The sequence below is a fragment of the Garra rufa genome, chromosome 9 (genome assembly GCF_049309525.1).
Source record: "Garra rufa chromosome 9, GarRuf1.0, whole genome shotgun sequence".
NCBI classification, from domain to species: Eukaryota; Metazoa; Chordata; class Actinopteri; order Cypriniformes; family Cyprinidae; genus Garra; species Garra rufa.
The window spans coordinates 16,530,443-16,553,388 of NC_133369.1; the positions used below are offsets into that span (position 1 = coordinate 16,530,443).

Here is a 22,946-nt window from a genome sequence, read left to right on the forward strand (position 1 = left end):
CCCACACAAAACAGTGTTCGGGAGCTTCGTGGACTTGGCCTTTCACCTGATCTAGTCAGTCTTTACTCTTTTGTATGCTATAAACAGCCAATTCAAGTAAAGTCAATAAGGGGCGACCAATATTATATATATTCTCACCAATATTAAGCATTTTTATGGTTATCGGTATCCGTCATTTTTAAAACCGATTTGCCGATAAAATAGTTTAAAGGATTTTAAAAAAAGTTGTTGTCAGAGCCCTTGTTATTCTTAATTTTAATTTTTTCACCAGATGTATGGTCAAGCCCAAAATTATTCACACCCCTGGCAAATTCTGACTTAAAGTTACTTTTATTAAACCAGCAAGTTTTTTTTTTTAATTAGAAATGACACAGATGTCTCCCAGAAGATAATAAGATGATGTGCAAGAGGCATCATTGTGGAAAAAAAATTATTACTCATCTTTTATTTACATTTGAACAAAAAGTGGCATGTCCAAAATGATTCATACCCTTCTCAATAATCAATAGAAAAGCCTTTATTGGCTATTACAGCAATCAAACGCTTCCTATAATTGCTGACAGCTTTTTGCATGTCTCCACTGGTATTTTTTGCCCATTCATCTTTAGTGATGAGCTCCAACTCTTTTCAGGTTGGAGGGTCCCCTTGCCATCTCCCTGATCTTTAGCTCCCTCCACAGATTCTCAATTGGATTTAAGTCAGGACTCTGGCTGGGCCACTGCAAAATGTTAACATTTTTGTCTGCTAAACATTGCTTCACCACTTTTGCTGTGTTTTGGGTCGTTGTCGTGCTGAAATGTCCGGTCAAAAAAAACTTGCTGGTATATCAGTTTACTCAGTTGATCTGTAATAATCGGTATCTGCATTACCCCAAAAAACACACAGTTAGATTTTTTTTTTTGTGTTTGCAGATTGTTTGTCGTTGCACGACTCCATTGGACACTGCCGTGAAAGAGAAGATCTCCATGTTTTGCCATGTGGAACCTGAACAGGTGATCTGCATACATGACGTGTCCTCCATCTACAGAGTACCTTTACTCCTGGAGGATCAGGGCATCGTTGACTACTTCTGCCACAGACTGAACTTACCCATTGAGATGAGACCTCGCAAAATGCTGACAAAGTGGAAAGAGATGTCAGACCGGTTTGTACTGTTTGGATCAGCCTAACAGTCTTAATTAATTGCATTTTATTTAACAATTCTCTGTTTTGAGCAGTCTGTACTTGTTTCCCAGGTCTGACCGACTCCTGGAGCAAACCTCCATCGCTTTAGTAGGCAAGTACACCAAGCTGTCAGATTCGTATGCCTCTGTTATTAAAGCACTGGAGCACTCTGCCCTCGCCATCAACTATAAATTAGAGGTCAAGGTAAGGAATGCCAGAGGAATTAGTAGCAATTCCCTATGCTTTTATGATAAAGATGATAGTTTTGCACCATCTGAGGGTGTCTTTTAAAGTCAAATTGTATTTTTGCATTCTTCACAATATTACAGTATTTTTTATCTAATAAATGCAACTCGGAGAGCATAAGAGACTTTCGAAAACATTTAAAATTTCCAAAATAAAAAGTGTAAGTGTGATACTATAAATTGGTAATTCATTTCAGTACATCGATTCAGCAGACCTGGAGCCAGCAGCGTTGCAGGAGGAGCCGGTGAAGTACCATGAGGCCTGGCAGAAGCTCTGCAGCGCTGAGTAAGTATACTCTCAAAAACACTAGAAACCAATGGGACTAACAACAGTTAAAAGTTTTTTTTTTTTTTCAGCTGGTGTCATTTCACCTCTGTGGGCTCTTGAATAATTTTAAAGGGATAGTTAACACAAAAATGAAAATTCTGTCATTAATTACTCATTCCAAACCCTTAAGACCTTCGTTTATCTTTAGTACACAAATTAAGATATTTTTGATTAAATCTGAGAACTTTCTGACCATGCATAGACAGCATCGCTAAAAAAATTGTTCATGTGACATCAGTGGTTCAACTGTAATGTTATGAAGAATACATTTTATAGACAAAGAAAACAAAAATAACAAATTTATTCAACACTTTCTACAAGTTATTATTATTTTATTTTTTTTGCACACAAAAACTATTCTCGTAGCTTCATAAAATTACAGTTGAACCACTGACTATTTTATCTATTTCTCTACTAGCTTTCTGGGAACATGGTAGTAATGTTGCTGTCTATGCAGGGTCAGAAAACTCTCGATTTCATTAAAAAATTTCTTTCTGTTCTGAAGATAAATGAAGGTCTTGCGGGATTGGAACAACACCAGGGTAATTAATGACAGAAATTTCGCTGAACTGTCCCAATATCCAAGTAGCTATTTAGGCTCTGTATTAGTAAACCTAAATTTGTTCTGGCTTCATTCTGGCATATAGTGCAATCAATACTTAATGGTTAAAATCAGGTCCTGCTTTCACTGGGTTTTCTCATTTCTGTTCATCAAAGAATTTTGAAAGAAAAAAAAAAAAGATTACAAACCGGCTTTTTTGTATATTTATCCGTTGAATGTTTATTTGAATATTATTTTGACTATTTTATTGTGCTGACAGTGGGGTTCTTGTTCCTGGAGGCTTCGGTGTGCGAGGCACTGAGGGAAAAATCCAAGCCATTAACTGGGCGAGGAGACAGAAAAAGCCATTTTTAGGTAACAAAAACAGCCAGTGAAATGTTAGTGACAAAATATGATGTAAACACTAGTTTTCTTGACAGCATGCCTGTGGTTACATTTGAAATCAATCTCGTTTGTTAGGTGTTTGTTTGGGCATGCAGCTGGCAGTGTGTGAATTTGCTCGTAATGTGTTGGGCTGGGCAGGTAAGAACACTCATACAAGATTTTATGATATTCTTTTAAAATAAATTGTGTTTTTATTTTAACTGATTTTCTCTTAACAGATTCCAATTCTACAGAATTTGACCCTGAAACTAAACATCCAGTGGTAGGTATTAAAGTTTTGGTAAAACAAATGAGCATATCTGCATAATGATTCTGTTTCTTGTGGTATGATGAGATCTGTTTGATATCAGGTGATTGAAATGCCCGAGCACAATCCTGGGCAGATGGGAGGAACCATGCGGTTGGGGAAAAGGCGTACCTTATTTAAAAGCACATCCAGTGTTCTTCGTAAGTTTTGACCTTTTCTACCACTGTAAGCTGTCACAAAAAAGTTTTTAAATGTGCATAATATTTGTATTTTTTTATTATAGGAAAGCTGTATGGAGATGCTGAATATGTGGACGAAAGGCATCGACATCGCTTTGAGGTACAGTTAATATTTTCAAAATGACTTGTAAATGTGTGTGGGTTTTTTCTCTTTGTTTAATTAGCTTCTTTGCATTTTTCTAGGTCAATCCAGAATTGAAGCACCACTTTGAGGATAAAGGTTTTCGGTTTGTGGGTCAGGACCTGGAGGGGGAGCGAATGGAGATCATTGAACTTGAAGGTCAGTGAATCCCCAATATCTGAACCTGTTCATAGAGTTAGTCAGTATTCGCTTTAGCTTGTTTCTTCTGTCATTGCAGATCACCCTTATTTTGTCGGAGTGCAGTACCACCCAGAATTCACTTCTCGCCCCATCAAACCTTCACCTCCGTATTTTGGCCTACTACTGGCAGCATCTGGGAAACTACAGAACTACCTACAGAAAGGATGCCGGCTCTCACCTCGGTTATTTGCCTAAATAACTCCCTCAGATGAACTTCTTTTTACAATTGTTAAAAGCAGTATTCCTTGACTTGTTTTTTTCTCTCTCCCCCTCTCTTTCTCTGTCTCTCTCTCAGGGACACATACAGTGACCGAAGTGGCAGTAGTTCACCAGACTCGGAGATATCTGAAATCAAATTCCCATCACTTTCTTAAAGTGGAAGTACTTATATAATCATGAAAATGTAACTTTCATGACATGAATTTATAATTTAAATAAATGGGGAAAAAGACAATGTGTCCTTATTAACGGCACTGAGCGTAAACAATGCCACTTAACCAAATTAAATTTGCATATTTTGCTGCTTATTGCTGCTGAAAATGGTCAGTTATTGTCATGTTTGGACTGTACCAATCGGTCAGACCGGGAAAAACATTTGGAATTCTCAAGACTGCCAAAAGTGGTCGGCGCCGATAGCCTTGTGGTTAGTGCGCCGATATATAGCGCAAGTGTGCTCACGGCGACCCGAGTTCGATTCCCGTCTCGAGGTTCTTTGCCAATCCTGTTCCCCCTCTCTGCCCATTGATTTCCTGTCATCTCTCTACAGTCATGTCCATTAAAGGCATAAAAAGCCCAAAAAATATACTTAAAAAAAAACAAAAAAGACTGCCAAAAGTTATAACAAATTAAGGAGCAGAGTGCAAAAAACTGTCTGAGGAACAAAAGCTGTTTGTAGTTGGCCAAACTGAACCAGGATTTCCAGGGCAAGAAACTTGTCAACATTCATGTTTGTACTTATTTCTGGTTAGGTAGGTGAAATATTAGGATAATATCTTAATTAATACAGCTTGTATGTATCTTTACCACCTATTAACTTTAGTTTGTCAAAATATTGCCCCCTTTCCTGCTTACTAAGTCCTTCTCCATATGATTTAACAGCTTCCACATGTTTTTTTCTGTGGTTTAAGACAGCATAAATTAGCAAAACAATGCATGCAGTAGTACATTAACCATGCAGTCAATGCTGTTGTTTACATCTGAGTTTCTCCAATACACATTCGGGGAACTGTCCAAACCGTGACGTAAGTGCAAAAAAGTTGCACAGTTTTAAAAGTATGTTAGTGTGATAAAATCGCTTGCGTATCTTGTCAATGTAAATATTATAATCCGTTATAAATTTTATATTACTGAATGCAAATTATGTTTGTTTTTACATACTGAGGGAGGAATGAAAATGATTGTCCCCATGGAGTGTAACTCATATTTTATTATTTTAAGAGACGTCTTCAGTCAAACCAAAAATTATTCAGACACCAGCTATATTTTTATAAAGTGGGTGCAGGACACTATAGTTAATTTATGTAAGTGAGGATAGCAAAATAAAGTGAACTGTGACATATTATACCCAAAAATTCTTCATACAGTGGACTACAAGTAAAACTGATAAAAAAACTTAGGACCAAAAATGTGTATTGACACTTTGACCTGACCATGTTTTGTTACATTCCTTTCTATCAGAGTTATCTGACATTATCAAGATGGATTTGTTCTTACAAAGTTGAACTTTTGAGTTCTTGTCATGTTTTTTTTTTTTTTTTTTTTTACCATTTTCTAAACTATAGCAAATAAACTGTGATAATGTTAGAAATTCTGAAGGTGTCTGAAATTTTGTCTTGACTGTATTGTTTCGCCGACGAATGGTTTCTATTTATCAACATGGGCTTTTATTTTGTTTTAGCTTGGGCTTTTATTATCTCGCGATAATTCGGCAGAGCTCCGTTCGCCCGAAGAAGCGCCTGTAGAAGGAATAACATCAATTTACATTGGCTTTTGAATATTTCCTGCTCACAAATGTCGAAGATGGGAAGATAATACAGAATAATTTAAATCAGGTACTAAACTAATTTAGCATCCAACAAGTTTATATAAAACAAAAGAACAGCATGATGAGACGTGGATTGGCACGAATGTTTACATGCTAGCTGCTAATATGCTAAGCTGAAGTTGATCTGTGTGGTGATGAATTATAGCAAACGCAAAAGACATTCGGAAGAAAATATGATGTATTTATTATTTTGCAGTACTACATTCACTAACATCAGTATGGCATCCGTATTTACTTTCGCAGTTTAATCTGATAATCTCAGAAATCACCAGCGAAGCTAAAAAGCTAAAATCGTTAGCCAGTGGAGCAAATGACAGTTCTGTGGTGTTTATTCATAGTGAGTTCTGTACATTGAGTGACTCTAGAAGTTCTTGGTTTTGATGGGATACTTAAAAACAATGTATTTAAACTCAACGCGTTTAATATTTCTTAATATTTTTTTTTTTCAGCTGAACAGACCTCACTTTGGCTTTGAAGAGGCTCATGACAGATATCTGTTGACTAGCATAGTATGACCCAGTACCCACCGCCGACTAGTCGCTCTAACTTCTTCACTGTTGTGAAAGCAGAAGCCTCTTCAACACCACCCATCTCCACCAACATGGCTAACAGCACCGTCGCCCCCGGAAAAGTTCCAGGCACCCCTGGACCTGCAGGGAGACTGAGCCCTGAAGGCACTCAGGTGACACACCAATCACTTCATATATTTTAGACTTTGCTTTTATTTGTATTCCACATACCATTTATGCCCTAATATCCTTGAACAGGTGCTAAGTAAGAAGAAACTGCAGGATCTTGTGCGAGAAATTGACCCTAATGAGCAACTGGATGAAGATGTGGAGGAGGTACGTGTTACTTTTATTATTAGTGATGTACAAGTATATCTTTTCATAAATGACAAGAGCAAGAACACCTGAATAGACGGCAACACAGATAACACATTTGAGGCTCAGAATGGTAATAGTCCATTTGACATCAGAGTTTCAACCTTAATTTTATGAAGCTACGAGAATACTTTTTGTGTGCAAAGAAAATAAAATGAACCACTTTACTCTGAAGTTTCTTTTTTTTTGTCAGTCTTTGACACGCGTTCAGAAAAGTACCACAACGAATGTGTTATTGCAAAAAATTAAAGAAATTGTTGAATAGTTTTTATTTTTGGGAGAACTATCCCTTTGAGGAAGTAATTTATTATAATATTTGTGTTTCAAAATAAGAGAAGTTTCCTTACTTCAACTGTTAAAATAAAAAATGTTAATAAAATGTAATATATATATATATATATATATATATATATATATATATATATAAACTAATCAGTTGACTATTTATATTGTTATCAGCTCTGTGCTTAGATGATGTAATAGTTTTATTTAGTAAGGATGGATTAATTTGGTCAAAAGTAACATTAAAGACATTTGACATGTCTGTGGGTTGAGTTAATACTCAGTCTTGAGTATTACGTCCTTTTACATCCACTTCTAAAGTAAAAGTGTAAAAACTAAAACATTTATATAAACTAGCCAGTAAATTATTGGTATGGTTCCTTAGTTATCCATTTTTGAACATTCAAAATTGGAACATTATTTTATATTTTTATTGTTTATCATTAAGGATGTTTTAAGGTTAAAACTAGCAGTAAAGACATTTATAATGTAATAAAAGTTATATTTCCAATAAATTCTACTCTGTTGAATGTTATAATAAACATATTAAAGAATCTTAAAAATGTGAATCATGGTAACCACAAAAATATTACACAGAAAAATCTCACAATATTACTATTTTTACTCTATCAAATGTGACCCTGGACCACAAAAGTCATAAGTAGCATGGGTATATTTGTAGCAATTGGGATATTAAGTAAAGATCATGTTTCGTGAAGATCTTTTGCTAATTTCCTACCATAAATATATGAAAACCTAATATTTGATTAGTAATATGCATGGCTAAGAACTTCATTTGGACTTCTAAAGGTTTTTTTTTTCTCAATATTTAGATTTTTTTGCACCCTCAGATTCCAGATATTCAAATAGTTGTGTCTTAGCCAAATATTGTCCTATCCTGACAAACCATACATCAATGGAAAGTTTATTTATTCAGCTTACAGATGATTTATAAATCTTTATGACTGGTTTTGTGGTCCAGGGTTACAAATAAACACAGCCTTGCTGAGTAAAACAGACTTCTTCCAAAAATAGTAAAATTCTTACCAACCCCAAATAGTGTTACTATACTGCTGCCTGTTAATCTGAGTCACTTCCCTTTCCTTTCAGATGCTCTTGCAGATTGCCGATGACTTCATTGAGAGCGTGGTAACGGCGGCGTGCCAACTTGCACGACACAGGAAGTCAAACACACTTGAAGTGAAAGATGTCCAGCTACACCTTGGTGAGGGTCTTACATACACAGTTACCAGTGGTTTGAATTTAAATAATACACACATTTTATTTTAATGCATCCCTCTGTGCTGAACTTAAAGGAGGAGTTCACTTCCAGAATGAAAATGTTCTGATCATGTACTCACCCCCATGTGATCCCAGATGTTCATGTCTTTCTGTCTTAAGTCACAAAGAAATTAAGGATTTTGAGTAAAACATTCGAGGATTTTTCTCCATATAGTGGATTTCAGTGGTGGCCAACAGGATGAAGGTCCAAATTACAATTTCAATGGAGCGTTAAAGGGCTCTACACGATCCTAGCAGAGAAAGAAGGGGTTTATCGAAAAATAAGGGATTTATCTAAAACAATAAAATAAAAATGAATATACTTTTTAACCACAAATGCTTATTTTGGACCAACTTTTGGACCAAGTACCGACCCAGTGTTTACAAAGTGAACGCGCAAAGAAAGTCAAACGCCCTTTACAGAAAAAAAAGGTAATACAATTATGTTGGACAATTGTAAAGTTAGAGGTGAACATGAGATGGAGTTTTTAATTAAGTACACAGAAACTGAACTAAGCGTGACATTTTCCAATGTGATTGTGTAATGTGCATCACAGCGCACAAGACAAGCATTTGTGGTTAAAAAGTATCTACAGTCGCGGCCAAAAGTTTTGAGAATTACATAAATATTGGAAATTGGAAAAGTTGCTGCTTAAGTTTTTATAATAGCAGTTTGCATATACTCCAGAATGTTATGAAGAGTGATCAGATGAATTGCATAGTCCTTCTTTGCCATGAAAATTAACTTAATCCCCAAAAAAAACTTTCCACTGCATTGTTAATAAGGCTTCAGGCCGTCCAAGAAGCGTCCAGCAAGCGCCAGAATCGTCTCCTAAAGAGGATTCAGCTGCGGGATCAGAGTGCCACCAGTGCAGAGCTTGCTCAGGAATGGCAGCAGGCAGGTGTGAGCGCATCTGCACGCACAGTGAGGCCGAGACTTTTGGAAGATGGCCTGGTGTCAAGAAGGGCAGCAAAGAAGCCACTTCTCTCCAAAAAAAAACATCAGGGACAGATTGATCTTCTGCAAAAGGTATGGCGAATGGACTGCTGAGGACTGGGGCAAAGTCATATTCTCCGATGAAGCCTCTTTCCGATTGTTTGGGGCATCTGGAAAAGGCTTGTCCGGAGAAGAAAAGGTGAGCGCTACCATCAGTCCTGTGTCATGCCAACAGTAAAGCATCCTGAGACCATTCATGTGTGGGGTTGCTTCTCATCCAAGGGAGTGGGCTCACTCACAATTTTGCCCAAAGACACAGCCATGAATAAAGACTGGTACCAAAACACCCTCCAACAGCAACTTCTTCCAACAATCCAACAACAGTTTGGTGAAGAACAATGCATTTTCCAGCACGATGGAGCACCGTGCCATAAGGCAAAAGTGATAACTAAGTTGTTTGGGGGACCAAAACGTTGACATTTTGGGTCCATGGCCTGGAAACTAGGGCTGTCGCGGTTAAGGAATTTCCCTTGCGGTAATTTTGAGTGGCTCAGTAGCGCGGTATGCGGTATTACCGCCATATAATTGTGTGTAGGCTGTTACAATGTAAGGTCATATTCAGAAATCAATAAACCGAAACCAAATCGCGTTGATACATGAAGTGAAGTAAACAGTACTTACATAGAAACCTAGCCAGTAAGAAATGCTAATTTTGAAGAAAAATGTCAGACATACTTAGAGGCTTTGCATCTGAAATCTTCGTGTATATAACAGTTAGCGCGCACCCTCGAGTCTGACTGGACGAGAGACTTTCTGTCAGTATTTCACCTGCGTGTTTTAGGCGAGCTGTCAGTCACTGCAGTTTCATTTTTACGCCACAAGATGGAGGCAAGAGACTATCTTTGAGTAAGTCTTTAATCCGTTCATTCAACTACTATACGTTCAAAAACGCTTATTTATTCAAAGAGAGACGTAATGAAACACGATGTTAAAATCATTTTAACTTTAATCGCCACTTTTAAAGGCTCAGCTGACCAGCAGAGCATCGATGTTAAGACAGAGATTTCACTTTCCTTGGACATGACAAGCTAGTTTCACATACATACCTGACTCGATCTGAAAGACAGACGCAGGTAATCGCACATGCTCAGTCGATCTCTCTCTCATTCGCTGTCTGTTTAGGCTTGTTAAGTGCATATCTACTGAGCCTCATAATAAACACATTATGTTATCATTACTAACTTATTACTAATTTAATATTCAGCACACAGGCATTAAGTGAGAAGGGCAAATCCTTAGGAAAAAAGAAAACAGGCAAATATCGCGGTTGCTGCGGTTGTTGCATTCCTCTGCGGTTATGCACGTCAATAGCGCGGTATTGCGATATTGCGGTTATCGCGACAGCCCTACTGGAAACTCCCCAGATCTTAAAACTTGTGGTCAATCCTCAAGAGGCGGGTGGACAAACAAAAACCCACTAATTCTGACAAACTCCAAGAAGTGATTATGAAAGAATGGGTTGCTATCAGTCAGGATTTGGCCCAGAAGTTGATTGAGAGCATGCCCAGTCGAATTGCAGAGGTCCTGAAAAAGAAGGGCCAACACTGCAAATACTGACTCTTTGCATAAATGTCATGTAATTGTCGATAAAAGCCTTTGAAACGTATGAAGTGCTTGTAATTATATTTCAGTACATCACAGAAACAACTGAAACAAAGATCTAAAAGCAGTTGAGCAGCAAACTTTGTGAAAACTAATATTTGTGTCATTCCCAAAACTTTTGGCCACGACTGTACATTTTTTTTTTTTTTTTTAGAACATTACCAATCGTTTCGCTAGATAAGATACTTATTCGTCAGCTGGGATCATGTAGAGCCTTTGAAGCTGCGTGGAAACTGAAATTTTTGACCTTCAACCTGTTGGCCATCATTGAAGTACATTTATATAGAGAAAAATCCTGGAATGTTTTCCTTGAAAACCTTAATTTCTTTTCTACTCAAGAAAGAAAGACATTAACATCTTGGATGCTATTTTCTGGAAGTGAACTTCTCCTTTAATGTTTTTACGTTTTATTACCATTAATAATAATTTATAGAAAAAAAGGTACAGTTGACATGATGTATCCTTTAAATGGTTAAACCAAGTTTATTTAACGACTGTCTATTTAAAGAACTGTTAATATAATCCATAATCCAATATTGTGTTACAGAACGACAGTGGAACATGTGGATTCCTGGTTTTGGCTCAGATGAGATCCGACCGTATAAGAAGGCTTGCACCACAGAAGCCCACAAACAGGTCAGCTATTGTTTTCATCGCTCGCACTTCAACTGACATTATGAAAAACACATGCTTTGCATTTCTAAATATCTTTTCCTTCTTTTTCAGAGAATGGCATTGATCCGCAAAACAACCAAAAAGTAGCAAGATCGAAAGCACCAACAAACATTTTTTTCTTCAAGTTTTGGAAGTGGAGAGGGATTGAACCTATATATGTTATGTTAATCAGAGAGGCAGAATGCGTTGTACTATTTACAGTACGGTTCTGTTGACATTTCGCATTCAAAAGGTGCGTAGGAATTGATGTAAATTGTCTGTACAGTTCACTTTGTGTTAAAACCACCACGTGAACATTTTGTTTGGGCACCTTCGTCTCTGGCTTGGTGCTATACTGGGGTTTATTATATTATAGAATCTCACAGACTTCTGTGGAAAACATCAGTTGTTTATCGTTTCTCCCACAAACCACACTTTTATTCATATTTCGTGTATAGCTGACCCGTCATCCAGTCACACAACTTTTGCTCAGCTGGCATTAATAGCTATGCACAATTACAATCACAGCGTTGTCTGATTTGTTCACCGTGTTTGGTGTTATAGAGCTCATCACTTAAGTAATATTTAGTACTATAGATGAAATCTTTAGTGTGTGACTTTCTAAAGGCAAACAGTCATTTTTACCAGAGACATCATCAATACCACTTCCCTATTTAAATTAATTGCATTGGAGCTAGTGGCATAATGCAGATTGGTTAATTGGTTAGGAGTTATATACGTGTGATGTATGGGAAATGGTGTATAAATCCCCTTTGCTGTGGCTTTGTGGGCTGATTTGAACATTTCTGTGGAGTTAAATTGAGTATAAACCTTTTTTTTTGCCATGTATCACAGTGTTTTACAGTCTTTTGTTTTTCATGAATAAAAAAACAACTAATTGTGATTTATTCACACTGAACTTATTAGTGGCAACTGAAAATCTAAACTCCCTGTATGTGTATTGTAGTGAATAGTTTAACTCTTAAATATCAATGTATCAGCAAAAATACATCCATGTTTATGGAAATATGTGGCTTTAATATGATGAAGAATAGACCTTTATCCAAAGTTGAGCCCGGAAATATAAACAAACAATTGGAAATTAAACATACACGCATGGATATGACATGAAACAAGTTTCACTGTGGTTTCCAAATGCTGAAATCTTGTAGATGAGCACATTATCCATGACTGATGATCAGATTTCATATTGTGCTTACAATCTGAAAGATCTGCACTCAAAGGTTGTGAGAACCCCATTTCATAAGTTAACAAGCACAGCTCTTGTTATTCTCAGCATCTTCGTTGTTTTGTATCCTCTGGAGTGTTTGGGCTGTAGGTGCTGAGCTTTTGACTCCATCCCAGCCGTCACGCAACTGGATCTCTCTGCATTTTATGCCCTGATAAACCCGCCGGGTCAACAGTTCAAAGGCCTCCTTCACATTGTGACCTGTTTTGGCTGAGGCCTCGATGTACGGGGCTCCCAACTGGCTTGCGAGCTTTTCTGCCTCGGTTCGGTCCACGGCTCGCTCTCCGGCCTTGACCCGGTCATTTTTGTGCCCCACTAACACAAAGAGCACAGTGTAGGGTTGTACACGTTCGGACACCTCTGCATACCACTGCCGTACGTTTTCGAAAGATTTGCGGTTGCCCAAATCGAACACCAGAAGACCTCCGACTGAGTTGCGGTAGTAGGAGCGAGTCACAGACCTGCAAATGTAACATAGTTTTAGGGTTATTCTATTTAGACCTTTGTACAATGATAATCAATAATCAATCAGGACCTATTTTAGTACTTGGTACATAACGACTACTTTTTAAAACCAATCAATTCCTGGTGGATAAAATCCAATATATACACATTACACATCGGACCCTGGACCACAAAACCAGTCTTAAGTAGCACTGGGTATCTTTGTAGCAATAGCCAAAAATACATTGTATCACTCAAAATGATCAATTTTTCTTTTATGCCAAATTCATTAGGATATTAAGTAAAGATCATGTTCCATGGAGATATTTTGTAAATTTTCTACCATAAATATATCCAAACTTAATTATTGTTTAGTAATATGGATTGCTAAAAACTTAATTTAGATGATTTTCAAAAAATTTCGATTTTATTGCACCCTCAGATTCCAGATATCCAAACAGATATCCAAACATCTCGTACATACGTCAATGGAAAGCTTATTTATTCAGATTTCCGATGGTAAATCTCAATTTCCAAAAACTGACCCTTATGACTGGTTTTGTGGTCCTGGGTCACAGATGTTCTTTCTCACTTAATAATCTATAATAGTCAACATTTTAAGTGGATTAAAACCTGTCCTAAAACCAAAACAATACCCGTTCTTGGACAACTTTTTTGATCCACTTCAAATGTTAACTACTGTATATCATTACAAGGTTAATGCCTGTTAAAGAAAAGTCAATTCACTCTGTAGCTATAATTGCAACGCCCTCCGGGCAACTATTTCAGGCATGGAAGACCAACTCCTATTTACTTGAATGGGGAAATACTGAAATTGCAAAAACTGCTTGTCAAACTCACATCTAAATAAGAAAAAATCAGCAATAAAATCATGAACTGTGGCATAAATACTATTTCTTATCCTCAAATAGCACTTCACATCCTTTTGATTGCTGCAGAGGTGCAATGACGTTACCAATTGCAGGTCTCAGGTATAAAATGTCATTTTTTAAGAAATTCAAACAATATACCATTTTGTGGCTCTTAAATGTCTCGTTGCAGGTTACTGTATTGCCTTATTAGATCAATGAATATATTATTCAACCGTGGAAAGACGTCAATACAGGCATTTTTTCACGTTTACAGTCCACCCCGAAGTTAATCTATTCTTCTGTCTGATTTGTTTGTCGGACAAAATGGCCATATCATTTTATTATAATTGGTCATATCTGCTGTCAATCAAGCTGTTCGCGAAGGGTCAATTGGTGATTGGCTCCTTCACGTAGAAGGCGGGACTTCTACAATTTTGTTTATGGTTGTTTCTTCCATTCATTCACTTTGAAATTAATGCTTCTTTAGTGGCATATTTGTTATATATTAACATACATGGAACCATTCTATTGCACAGAAGGTTCAACAGAAAAAAAAATCTTTAGACTATTAAAATAGAAAACAATAGAAATGTTCAATAATAGGTTCTTTGGGAAACCCAAAATTGTTCCTATTCAACTTTTTCCTGAGTAACCGATGATCCGCCATGATGGATTCTAACTTCCGTTTGGGTGCTCTCGTGTTCCAGTCTTAAGTTAAAATACTGTGTGTGAAATAATTGTGGACAAAATCCCACAAACTTCACCTAGATCTGCAGATATATATGTGCGTGCTTCTGTTTTCAATGCGGCTAAACTCTTGCCGCTTCATGTTAATTTCTAACTCATTGAACTATGGCAGATGAGTAACTGCAAAAAAGTGGTCATTGTCCATTTTTTTTAAATGGGTTTAATGGATAATACATTAATTTGACTAAAAAAATCTCAGAGACCGAAAATGTTAGGCACCGTTCCGGTCAGGTGAGACTTCCGTGTTCAGGAAAAAGGTAGATGAGTGTAGTAAAATGAGTGAACCGCCATTATTTTCAGTTAATTAATGATTATCATCAAATAAATAATGTATTTTAATTGCCCCCTTCACCTCGTCACAAGAATTTCCACCCGTGACACTCTAGATGACATGAGGGCAAGTAAATAATGACATAATTTTCTTTTTGGGTGATCTGTCTCTTTAAAGTCATCTATGCTTCCAGAAAACAGGCCCAACTCCAGCTCTAAGATGTTAGATGGACCATAGCTCTCCCTGGGTGGGCCGAACAGTTGGTGTGGTTGCCAGTGTGGCCCAATTAAGTGGGCCAAGCCCCTCCTTTGTGGAGCCAGGCCTGGCAGTGAATCCATTTTTAGTGTGGATTGACAAAACACTTCCTGGAAGTATCATGAGAATACTTGTTGCTGTGATGAGTAATGTGTTTCACAATCCTTTTTTACAGAAGCAAGGCAACTTCTTTAAACTGTTTTTAGACATCGAACTTATGACTAAATGCACTTAAGTTACTGTGAGGGGGAAAAACAGTCCTGTGTTAATTATTCAACTCAAGCAGAGGCGTCTTGCAGAGTTTAGCTTCAAAACCAAATAAACACACATGAACCGGCTAATCAAGGTCTTCAGGATTATTAAAAATGAAGCAGACAGGTGTGTTTGGGCAAGTTAGAGCTAAACTCTGCAGAGTGTTTGATTCAGAGAAGGTAGTTTGTTCATGATAGAACTTTCAAAACATTAAAAGACTTACCTAAACCTTTCTTGACCAGCTGTATCCCAGAATTGGAGTTTGATCCTCACCCCAGGTTCCACCTCTAGGAAGTGTACATAGAAGTCCACACCGACGGTTTGGTTGATGCACTCCAGAAACAGATCCTCTGTGTAGCGCTTCAACATGGATGATTTGCCCACCGTGGAGTCTCCAAGCATGATGATTCGAAACTGGTACTGCCACAATGTGAGATCCATGACTTGAACCAGACGAACGTGGCGAATAAAAACACCAGGGTTGACTAAAGAGTGTCACTCCAACAGGATCCTGAGAGAACCTCTTACCTGAGAGGTCTTGAAGTTCTCATTGTAAGCATAGGTAGAAATAAACCCATAGTTCCTCAGGTTCTCCCGTGTTTTTGTGCAAAAAACTGCACCGTCTGTTTGAACGTGGTAAGGGTGGGAGCTTCTGTCTTGCTCATCTGTTTCTTTAATCTTTGCCTGTTCATACTTGTTATTGGGCGGGGTTTATATGAGAGGTGGAGTTTGAAAATACCAGCAGAAAGTTGGGAAGTTCTCATAGAGCAGAGGGAATGAGCATGTGGTATCATATCAGAACAAGCCCAGCATTTCCTGTTGAGGCCAGCTCATGGCATGCACCACATAAACGCACATGTAATGAGGAAAAACATTTCAGCTTCTCTTTCTCAACAGGCCAACCATGAGAATGCTTCCACCCAGGTCATGACCTCTGAAGATGGCTGGAAGACTTCCAATGTCATGATGAAATAAAGCCCACTTTATTATTTACCAGCGGGCCTTGCAGGTTAGTTTGCTGCACAAAACTACGTGGCTTTCCAAACAGGAGGTGAACAACAATAGACTCCCTTAGGACACAGAGACAGACAATTTAAGCAGGCGTGGGCTATAAATAGAGTGTTTAACTTTGTTTTCAGATTCTTTAGTTTAGTGGACTACTTTAAATCCACTAAAGCATTAAGTGTAACACTATCAGCAACGTGTTTGTATATACAGAAGCATAAAACGCCACTGATAGGCCTATGTTATGCTGTTCAGACACTTAAAATGAAAGTATTTCATACCAGAACAACAAGGGTGGGGATCCACTGAAGCGGAATGGATGTCCATTATTTACTGACAGAGTGAGAGAGCCGACGTTTAAAGAGCACTCGTCGTATATTATTATTATTATGGTAGTCTAATAGACTAAAATAACCATTAAACGTAAACATGTTTCTCACGACTCCTTACAGCTCGCTTACAATGTCTAATAATATGTAAGCTATGTGTTTTTGTAGCATTTCTTTCACTTAACAAGGTTGTAATGATATGTAATTTTCTCGATGGCCACTAGAGGACGTACAATCTTTTCCCATGACAATAAAACGCAAGCAGCATCTGTAAAAGGAAGTTCAAACTTTACGCATCTTATGTACTGGCATTTTGTATTTTTTGCTCTTATTTTGATCAGTAGGCCTACCACCACTTTAATTATGTTAACTAAAAGCAAACATAAACAAGTTAAATTTTTAACAAATAGAAATAATTAATAAAAAATTAATGTATGCACGTCTGCAAAATAACCACAAAGCACTTGAATGATATCAGCATGTAAAATTAAGTTCATTTGATAAAGATTATATAATATTTTCAAACATAGCAGATATTAGTTATAAACATCAAGCAGTGAGAAAAGTCATGAATATAGCTGGCTTATATCTAATTCTGACTGTAGACAAACCACGTTTACACAATATTCAATTTAGTTTTATTTTAATATGCTGGATGAAATAATTTGTCAACGAATAAAATGTTATCAAATGTTACATACTCCGTGTGAATGTTAATAAATAACATTAACTAATCCTTTTTGTACATCTGAATGGAATTAACATTTGTAGACAACACATAACGACCTAGCCTTTATGTAAGTAAATAAACATGAATGGCATAAAATACACATTTCATGGCAGTTTCAAAGTCAGTAATTAAATTTTTTTTTTTCCAAAACAGTTAAATGTAACTGCAATGTTTTTTATTACACTGGTTGTTGTAAGTTTCATGTTGACCTTGAGATTTGTGACTCATGTTGACTTGTTGTTTTCAGCTGGTATATCTATGTGGCTCTTGCCGTAGCCTACCTTTTTCGTAAGCGCACCTCTCCACTCAGATAGCCCTGATAAATGCGTCGGGTCAACAGTTCAAAAGCTTCTGCCACATTGTGACCTGTTTTGGCCGAGGCCTTGATGTATGGTGCTCCCAATTCACTTGCAAACTCTTCCACCTCCTCTTGATTCACTTCCTGCTCTTTTCTGTCACACTTGTGTCCCACAAGCACGAAGAGCACAGTGTATGGATGGACAATCTTGCTCACCTCTGTGTGCCGATGTTTAATGTAAGTAAAAGACTCGTAATTGAACAGGTCAAAAACCAGCAGGCATCCAGCTGAATGAATGATGTTAATGCAGGTCATTTGCCAAAAAACATGAGAGATTATAAAGTTAAACAACCATGATGTCACCCTATCCAATGAAAAAAGCAAAAAAATAAAAGCAAATCAAACAAATAAAACTCATTAACATAAACATTCATAAAACGCATTAAGAAAATTTTGCCAGCTACACTTGAGTGTCCAAATTCGCTCATTCATTTTCATTCACTCCTTCAATTGGACTATATTAGTGGACGAATGTAGGGGATAGTGAATGAGCATCTCAAACTGGTGAGTCTTACCATATTATTTTAATGTATTATCTTAATTATGAACACAGTGGTTTGTAGTGCAAACCGTTTTTACCGTGTATTGCACTTTATTATTATTCTCGTTATTTCCCTATGGCGGCTTATGAACTGGAAATCTCACTCATTACCAGAAAACGGCTTGCTTCTGCATTAAAATATAAGGTGGATGGGGCAATTTCGAACATAGCACCTGTCTTAAAGGCATAGTTCACCCAAAAAGAAAACTAGCCCATTATTTACTCACCCTCCAGGCATTCTAGGTGTATAGGACTTCCTTCTTTCAGATGAAACCAACCGGAGTTATATTATAAATGATCCTGCCTATAGCACGCTCTATCATGGCAATGGGCAAGTGTTTCTTTTCAACAGTCCGAAACAAGTCCAATAAAGTGCATCCAATCATAATAAAAAGTACCTCACATGGATCCAGGAGGTAAATAAAAGCCTCCAGTAGCGAATCAATGCGTTTTTTGTTTTTAAGAAAATATTTAAAACGTAATAATCCCTTTGATCTAGTTTGCGCCATGTGCCTACCAACATTTGTTTACAGGAGCAAAGTTTCCTTACTTTAGCAAAGGAAAACCAACCCCGTCTCACCTTTCTATCAAAGTCTTCCAACATTTTTCTTTACAAATCCAAATTCTTTACTTCTAATTCGTTTTGGTGTCTCCACTGCGCGTCCATGGTCATCACTTGTCACCGGTGCATGTGCAACACCGACGTCATACATGATCTGCCATCCGCCCAGAGCTGCTTCCGTGTACGACCAGTTGGCGCAACCTAGATTGAAGTGGTTATTACATTTTAAATATGGATTATTCTTACAAAAATTTGATTAAAACAGCTGACTCATTTAGAAAGTAATCTAATCATGAAATCACTGACTCAAACGATTTATTTAAAAACAGATTAATTCAGGAATAAAACATGTGTTGCTCTGAGATGCACAAATGTCCTGCTCCTGCTTTGTATTTAAGTTGGCGAATCAGAAAAAAACAGACAATTGTGTCTAAACATAACTTGTATGTGACCTTGAACCACAAAATCAGTCAAAAGTGTAAATTTTTCGAAATTGAGATTTATACATAATCTGAAAGCTGAATAAGTAAATAGGCTTTCCAATGATGTATGGTTTGTTAGGACAATATTTGGCCAAGATACTGATTGAAAATCTGGAATCTAAGAAAAAAAAAAAAATATATATATATATATATATATGTAAAGAGATTTTTGAGATTTACTGCAGCTGTTTTAGCTCTTCTGAGAAAATTGGTTGACTGTACATACGCCATTTAATAAAAAAAAAATAAAATAAAAAAAATTATAAAAAAAAAAAAAAGTATAATTAACCAATGGAAAGTAACCAGAAAGTGCTTGAATAAAATTAACCTGTGAAATTAAGAATGGAAATGTAAGTTTATTTCATGGAAAAATGTCTTAATGTAGTCTCATGTTGACTTTATGAGATGGAGCATTTGCTGTTTTCAGTTGGCTCATCCTTGTTGGTCTTGTTTTCCTGGATATTGCCCCATTTTTCATGTAAGCGCACATCTCCACTCAGATAGCCCTGATAAATGCGTCGGGTCAACAGTTCAAAAGCTTCAGCCACATTGTGACCTGTTTTTGCCGAGGCCTCGATGTACGGTGCTCCCAATTCACTTGCAAACTGTTCCACCGCCTCTTGATTCACTTCCTGCTCTTTTATGTCACATTTGTGTCCCACAATGATGAAGAGGACAGTGTATGGATTCACACTATCATACACCTTTTTGTACTGATGCTTAATGAAACTAAAAGACTCACGATTACCCAGGTCAAACACCAGCAAGCATCCGGCTGAATAAGGAAAGATATGCTGGACAAGCTGATAACGCCTGAAAACATAACAGTTCATAAAGTTGAACAACCAGTGTGAAGTGGTTTAACCTTACCTGTGAGAATCTTTGAAAAGTCATGCTGAATTTTTTACACCCAAATGTTTAATGTTAAAATATCTTAATTTGTGTTCCAAAGATAAACGAAAATCTAAAATTTGGAACGACATGAGGGTAAGTAACTAATGACAGAATTTTCATTTTTGGGTGAACTATCCCTTTAAATAAATGTCCTTATTAATTTTGGTTGAATATTTTACTTGAGCACTTTTCTTTAACAGTTGAATCGCTCTCTCATATGAATACGGAAACAGTTTGATTCAAATGATTATTTTTGGCTTTAAAATTAAATACATGTTAAAAGAATTTGGGCAGGCATGTAGCTGATGTGTGCTCTCACTGCTTACCAATATGCTTCATTACCGGTCGTATCAAAAATCTGTAGCTTTACTCTCACGCCTGGCTCCACCTCTAGGATGTGAAAGCTTAATTCTACTCCATCGGTCAGAGAAAAGCGCTCAGGATAATGACCATTTCTGAATCGATACAGCATAGATGATTTGCCCACAACACTGTCACCTATAATGATGATTTTGAAAAGGTACAAGTACTTAGTGCGATTCATGACAGCTGACACTGCTCCGGGAAAGATTTGTCCAGAGAACCCGAGAGAACCTATCAAATTACAATTGATATTCAGATGACTACAATTCAATTATACACGTGTTAAGGACACAATTCTGCAAATTTGATATTTAAAACCTGTACCTGTTGGCTTCTAAAGAAAGATTTCCTGTTTAAATGTGTCAGGAGTCGGACCTTCCAGTGTCCATTTGTTCCTGGGTAATAGTAAGTTGTCTTACAGGTTTGTGTGAAAAGGAAGTGGGAGTTATATGAGAGGTGGGGTTTATACAAGGAAGTATTTCTCAAAAACAACTGAGGATTACATGGCTTTGTTTGTGTGTAGAGAGAGACTTAAATGTGCTTTCAGTATAGTATGCAAAATAACTAGGGTGGATTCAGGTTTATATTGGGACAATTTTTCCAAGTAAATTCAATTACAAAATGTGTCCCAATCAACCTGAATTTATCCAAAGGTGTTATATCAACACTTGAGATTTGGTATAAAAATGGTCAAGTTTATTGTGTAACTATAAAAAAAGTACACATGTGGGCGGTCACGAGACGCCCCTTTATGCTGATTGGTCAACCAAATCTGGACAGGTGACGCCATTCATTGTTCGTTCGACAAAATAAAAGACCATTATTTATTTTCATTCTTTTGCTGTCTTTAAATCAAGTATACAAGTGCAAAATCCGTGTATCATTCGTCCTTTCCATTTTCAATTGATAAATGAAAATCAAAAAAATGAAAATCTGATTGGTTTTTTTGTTATTTGATTTTGAATCAGAAACGAAAAATGAAAATTGTCTTGTTTTTCATATTTAAAAATTTCGTTTTGGATCAAAAATACAAGATTGAAAAGGGTCCACACAACAGAATCTGTTTTTAATATTTAATTGCTGGGTTGTGCGTCACCCTATGGAAGCCCGTTTCCGCCACTGAATAAAAAAATAATAATAATATTGCAACCTTTTTTTCTCAGAATTGCAAGTTATACAGTCAGAATTGCAAGATATAAAGTCAGAATTATGAGAAAAAAGTCAGAAGTTTGACTTTTTTTCTCGCAATTGACTTCATATCTCACAATTCTGACTTTTGTTTCTGTTCATTTGTGACACTTTCTGGCAAAGCAAAATAGGAAAGGAGATCTTGTCTTGTTAAAACGACATATTATGTCATGAAAACGATATGATTTTCCCATTATAGAAAATATATGATTACATGTGAGCGAGCTATAGGCGATTGTCCGCGCTGCCTTCGCCACAGTCCTGACAGAAAGGAGGATCTGCACGCTGCTGAAGTTATAGAAATACATTGTTTTAAGTATTTTAATGTAATGGTTTCAGTTGTAGCAGCATGTTTATTAGGATTAATCTGTCTACAACCACTGCACTCAGACCCAGAGGATATGACTAACAGCAAATCCAAATACTATCCGAAAGAAATAAAGAGAAATGACAAACGATTTGATTGTATTATGTATTATGATGATTTCCTTCTGTTCTAAAAATGGGAAAAACATAAGACAGAATTTTCGAAATTTTTTGTTCATTTTTCGTCTTTACTGTCTGTACCATCATGCAGAATAAATGTTCGTCTGATGTACCGCTCTGCAAATTAGTCAAAATAACGTTTCTTCATAATGGTTGGCTAACTTGGCTATATTTGGCTATATACCTCTTGTTGGATTTATACGAATTAAATGAACACAATTTATTTTCTATTGTTTTATTGAAGTAGACCTTTCAAGCTGTCTATAGACGTTGCGACAGCGCACCCTGTATTTTTACAAAAGCATATTATAACGTCGTGTTGTTATTGTGGAAGTACATAAAATAAAGAAGACATTTATATGTATTTCCTCTGTAATCCGCCCACCCGAAAAGTGCAGTGTTGCGCTTTATATGAGATGTATATTTGCAAGAAATATAGCCAAGTTAGCCAACCATTATGAAGAAACGTTATTTTGACTAATTTGCAGAGCGGTACATCAGACGAACATTTATTCTGCATGATGGTACAGACAGTAAAGACGAAAAATGAACAAAAAATTACGAAAATTCTGTCTTATGTTTTTCCCATTTTTAAAACAGAAGGAAATCATCATAATACATAATACAATCAAATCGTTTGTCATTTCTCTTTATTTCTTTTGGATAGTATTTGGATTTGCTGT

General features: G+C 36.7%; 4 protein-coding genes across 4 annotated transcripts; 2 read left to right on the forward strand and 2 right to left on the reverse strand.

Annotated features, from left to right (window-relative positions):
* The first annotated feature begins 6 nt into the window (after positions 1–6).
* Positions 7–4,018, forward strand: ctps1b (CTP synthase 1b). The gene is made up of 12 exons (XM_073846753.1): positions 7–54; positions 912–1,144; positions 1,236–1,368; positions 1,607–1,695; positions 2,559–2,653; positions 2,759–2,821; positions 2,902–2,945; positions 3,034–3,130; positions 3,214–3,269; positions 3,353–3,449; positions 3,529–3,673; positions 3,787–4,018. The coding sequence occupies exons 2-12, from the start codon at positions 966–968 to the stop codon at positions 3,863–3,865; spliced, it is 1,077 nt and encodes a 358-aa protein (XP_073702854.1). The 5' UTR covers positions 7–54; positions 912–965; the 3' UTR covers positions 3,866–4,018.
* A 1,370-nt stretch (positions 4,019–5,388) lies between these two features.
* On the forward strand, positions 5,389–12,158 carry taf12 (TAF12 RNA polymerase II, TATA box binding protein (TBP)-associated factor). The gene is made up of 6 exons (XM_073846755.1): positions 5,389–5,542; positions 5,985–6,217; positions 6,303–6,380; positions 7,812–7,926; positions 11,129–11,217; positions 11,308–12,158. Exons 2-6 carry the CDS (start codon positions 6,047–6,049, stop codon positions 11,341–11,343), a joined length of 489 nt encoding a protein of 162 aa, XP_073702856.1. The 5' UTR covers positions 5,389–5,542; positions 5,985–6,046; the 3' UTR covers positions 11,344–12,158.
* Positions 12,159–12,252: 94 nt separating this feature from the next.
* Positions 12,253–15,986, reverse strand: rab42b (RAB42, member RAS oncogene family). Its single transcript, XM_073846754.1, has 2 exons — positions 15,549–15,986; positions 12,253–12,945 (listed from the first exon to the last, which is right to left on the reverse strand). The coding sequence occupies exons 1-2, from the start codon at positions 15,764–15,766 to the stop codon at positions 12,504–12,506; spliced, it is 660 nt and encodes a 219-aa protein (XP_073702855.1). The 5' UTR covers positions 15,767–15,986; the 3' UTR covers positions 12,253–12,503.
* A 3,663-nt stretch (positions 15,987–19,649) lies between these two features.
* On the reverse strand, positions 19,650–20,999 carry LOC141343435 (ras-related protein Rab-39A-like). The gene is made up of 3 exons (XM_073848036.1): positions 20,914–20,999; positions 20,553–20,820; positions 19,650–20,145 (listed from the first exon to the last, which is right to left on the reverse strand). Exons 2-3 carry the CDS (start codon positions 20,768–20,770, stop codon positions 19,731–19,733), a joined length of 633 nt encoding a protein of 210 aa, XP_073704137.1. The 5' UTR covers positions 20,771–20,820; positions 20,914–20,999; the 3' UTR covers positions 19,650–19,730.
* Positions 21,000–22,946: the final 1,947 nt, after the last annotated feature.

Coding starts and splice junctions, on each gene's coding strand:
- ctps1b (XM_073846753.1), top strand. CDS start 966: ATGTTTTGCCATGTGGAACCTGAACAGGTGATCTGCATACATGACGTG. Junction 1,145..1,235: donor TGGAAAGAGATGTCAGACCG/GTTTGTACTGTT, acceptor CTTGTTTCCCAG/GTCTGACCGACTCCTGGAGC. Junction 2,822..2,901: donor TAATGTGTTGGGCTGGGCAG/GTAAGAACACTC, acceptor TTCTCTTAACAG/ATTCCAATTCTACAGAATTT.
- taf12 (XM_073846755.1), top strand. CDS start 6,047: ATGACCCAGTACCCACCGCCGACTAGTCGCTCTAACTTCTTCACTGTT. Junction 7,927..11,128: donor AGATGTCCAGCTACACCTTG/GTGAGGGTCTTA, acceptor ATTGTGTTACAG/AACGACAGTGGAACATGTGG. Junction 11,218..11,307: donor CCACAGAAGCCCACAAACAG/GTCAGCTATTGT, acceptor CTTCTTTTTCAG/AGAATGGCATTGATCCGCAA.
- rab42b (XM_073846754.1), bottom strand. CDS start 15,766: ATGGATCTCACATTGTGGCAGTACCAGTTTCGAATCATCATGCTTGGA. Junction 12,946..15,548: donor GCTGGTCAAGAAAGGTTTAG/GTAAGTCTTTTA, acceptor TTACATTTGCAG/GTCTGTGACTCGCTCCTACT.
- LOC141343435 (XM_073848036.1), bottom strand. CDS start 20,770: ATGAATCGCACTAAGTACTTGTACCTTTTCAAAATCATCATTATAGGT. Junction 20,146..20,552: donor ACCGGTAATGAAGCATATTG/GTAAGCAGTGAG, acceptor TTATGTTTTCAG/GCGTTATCAGCTTGTCCAGC.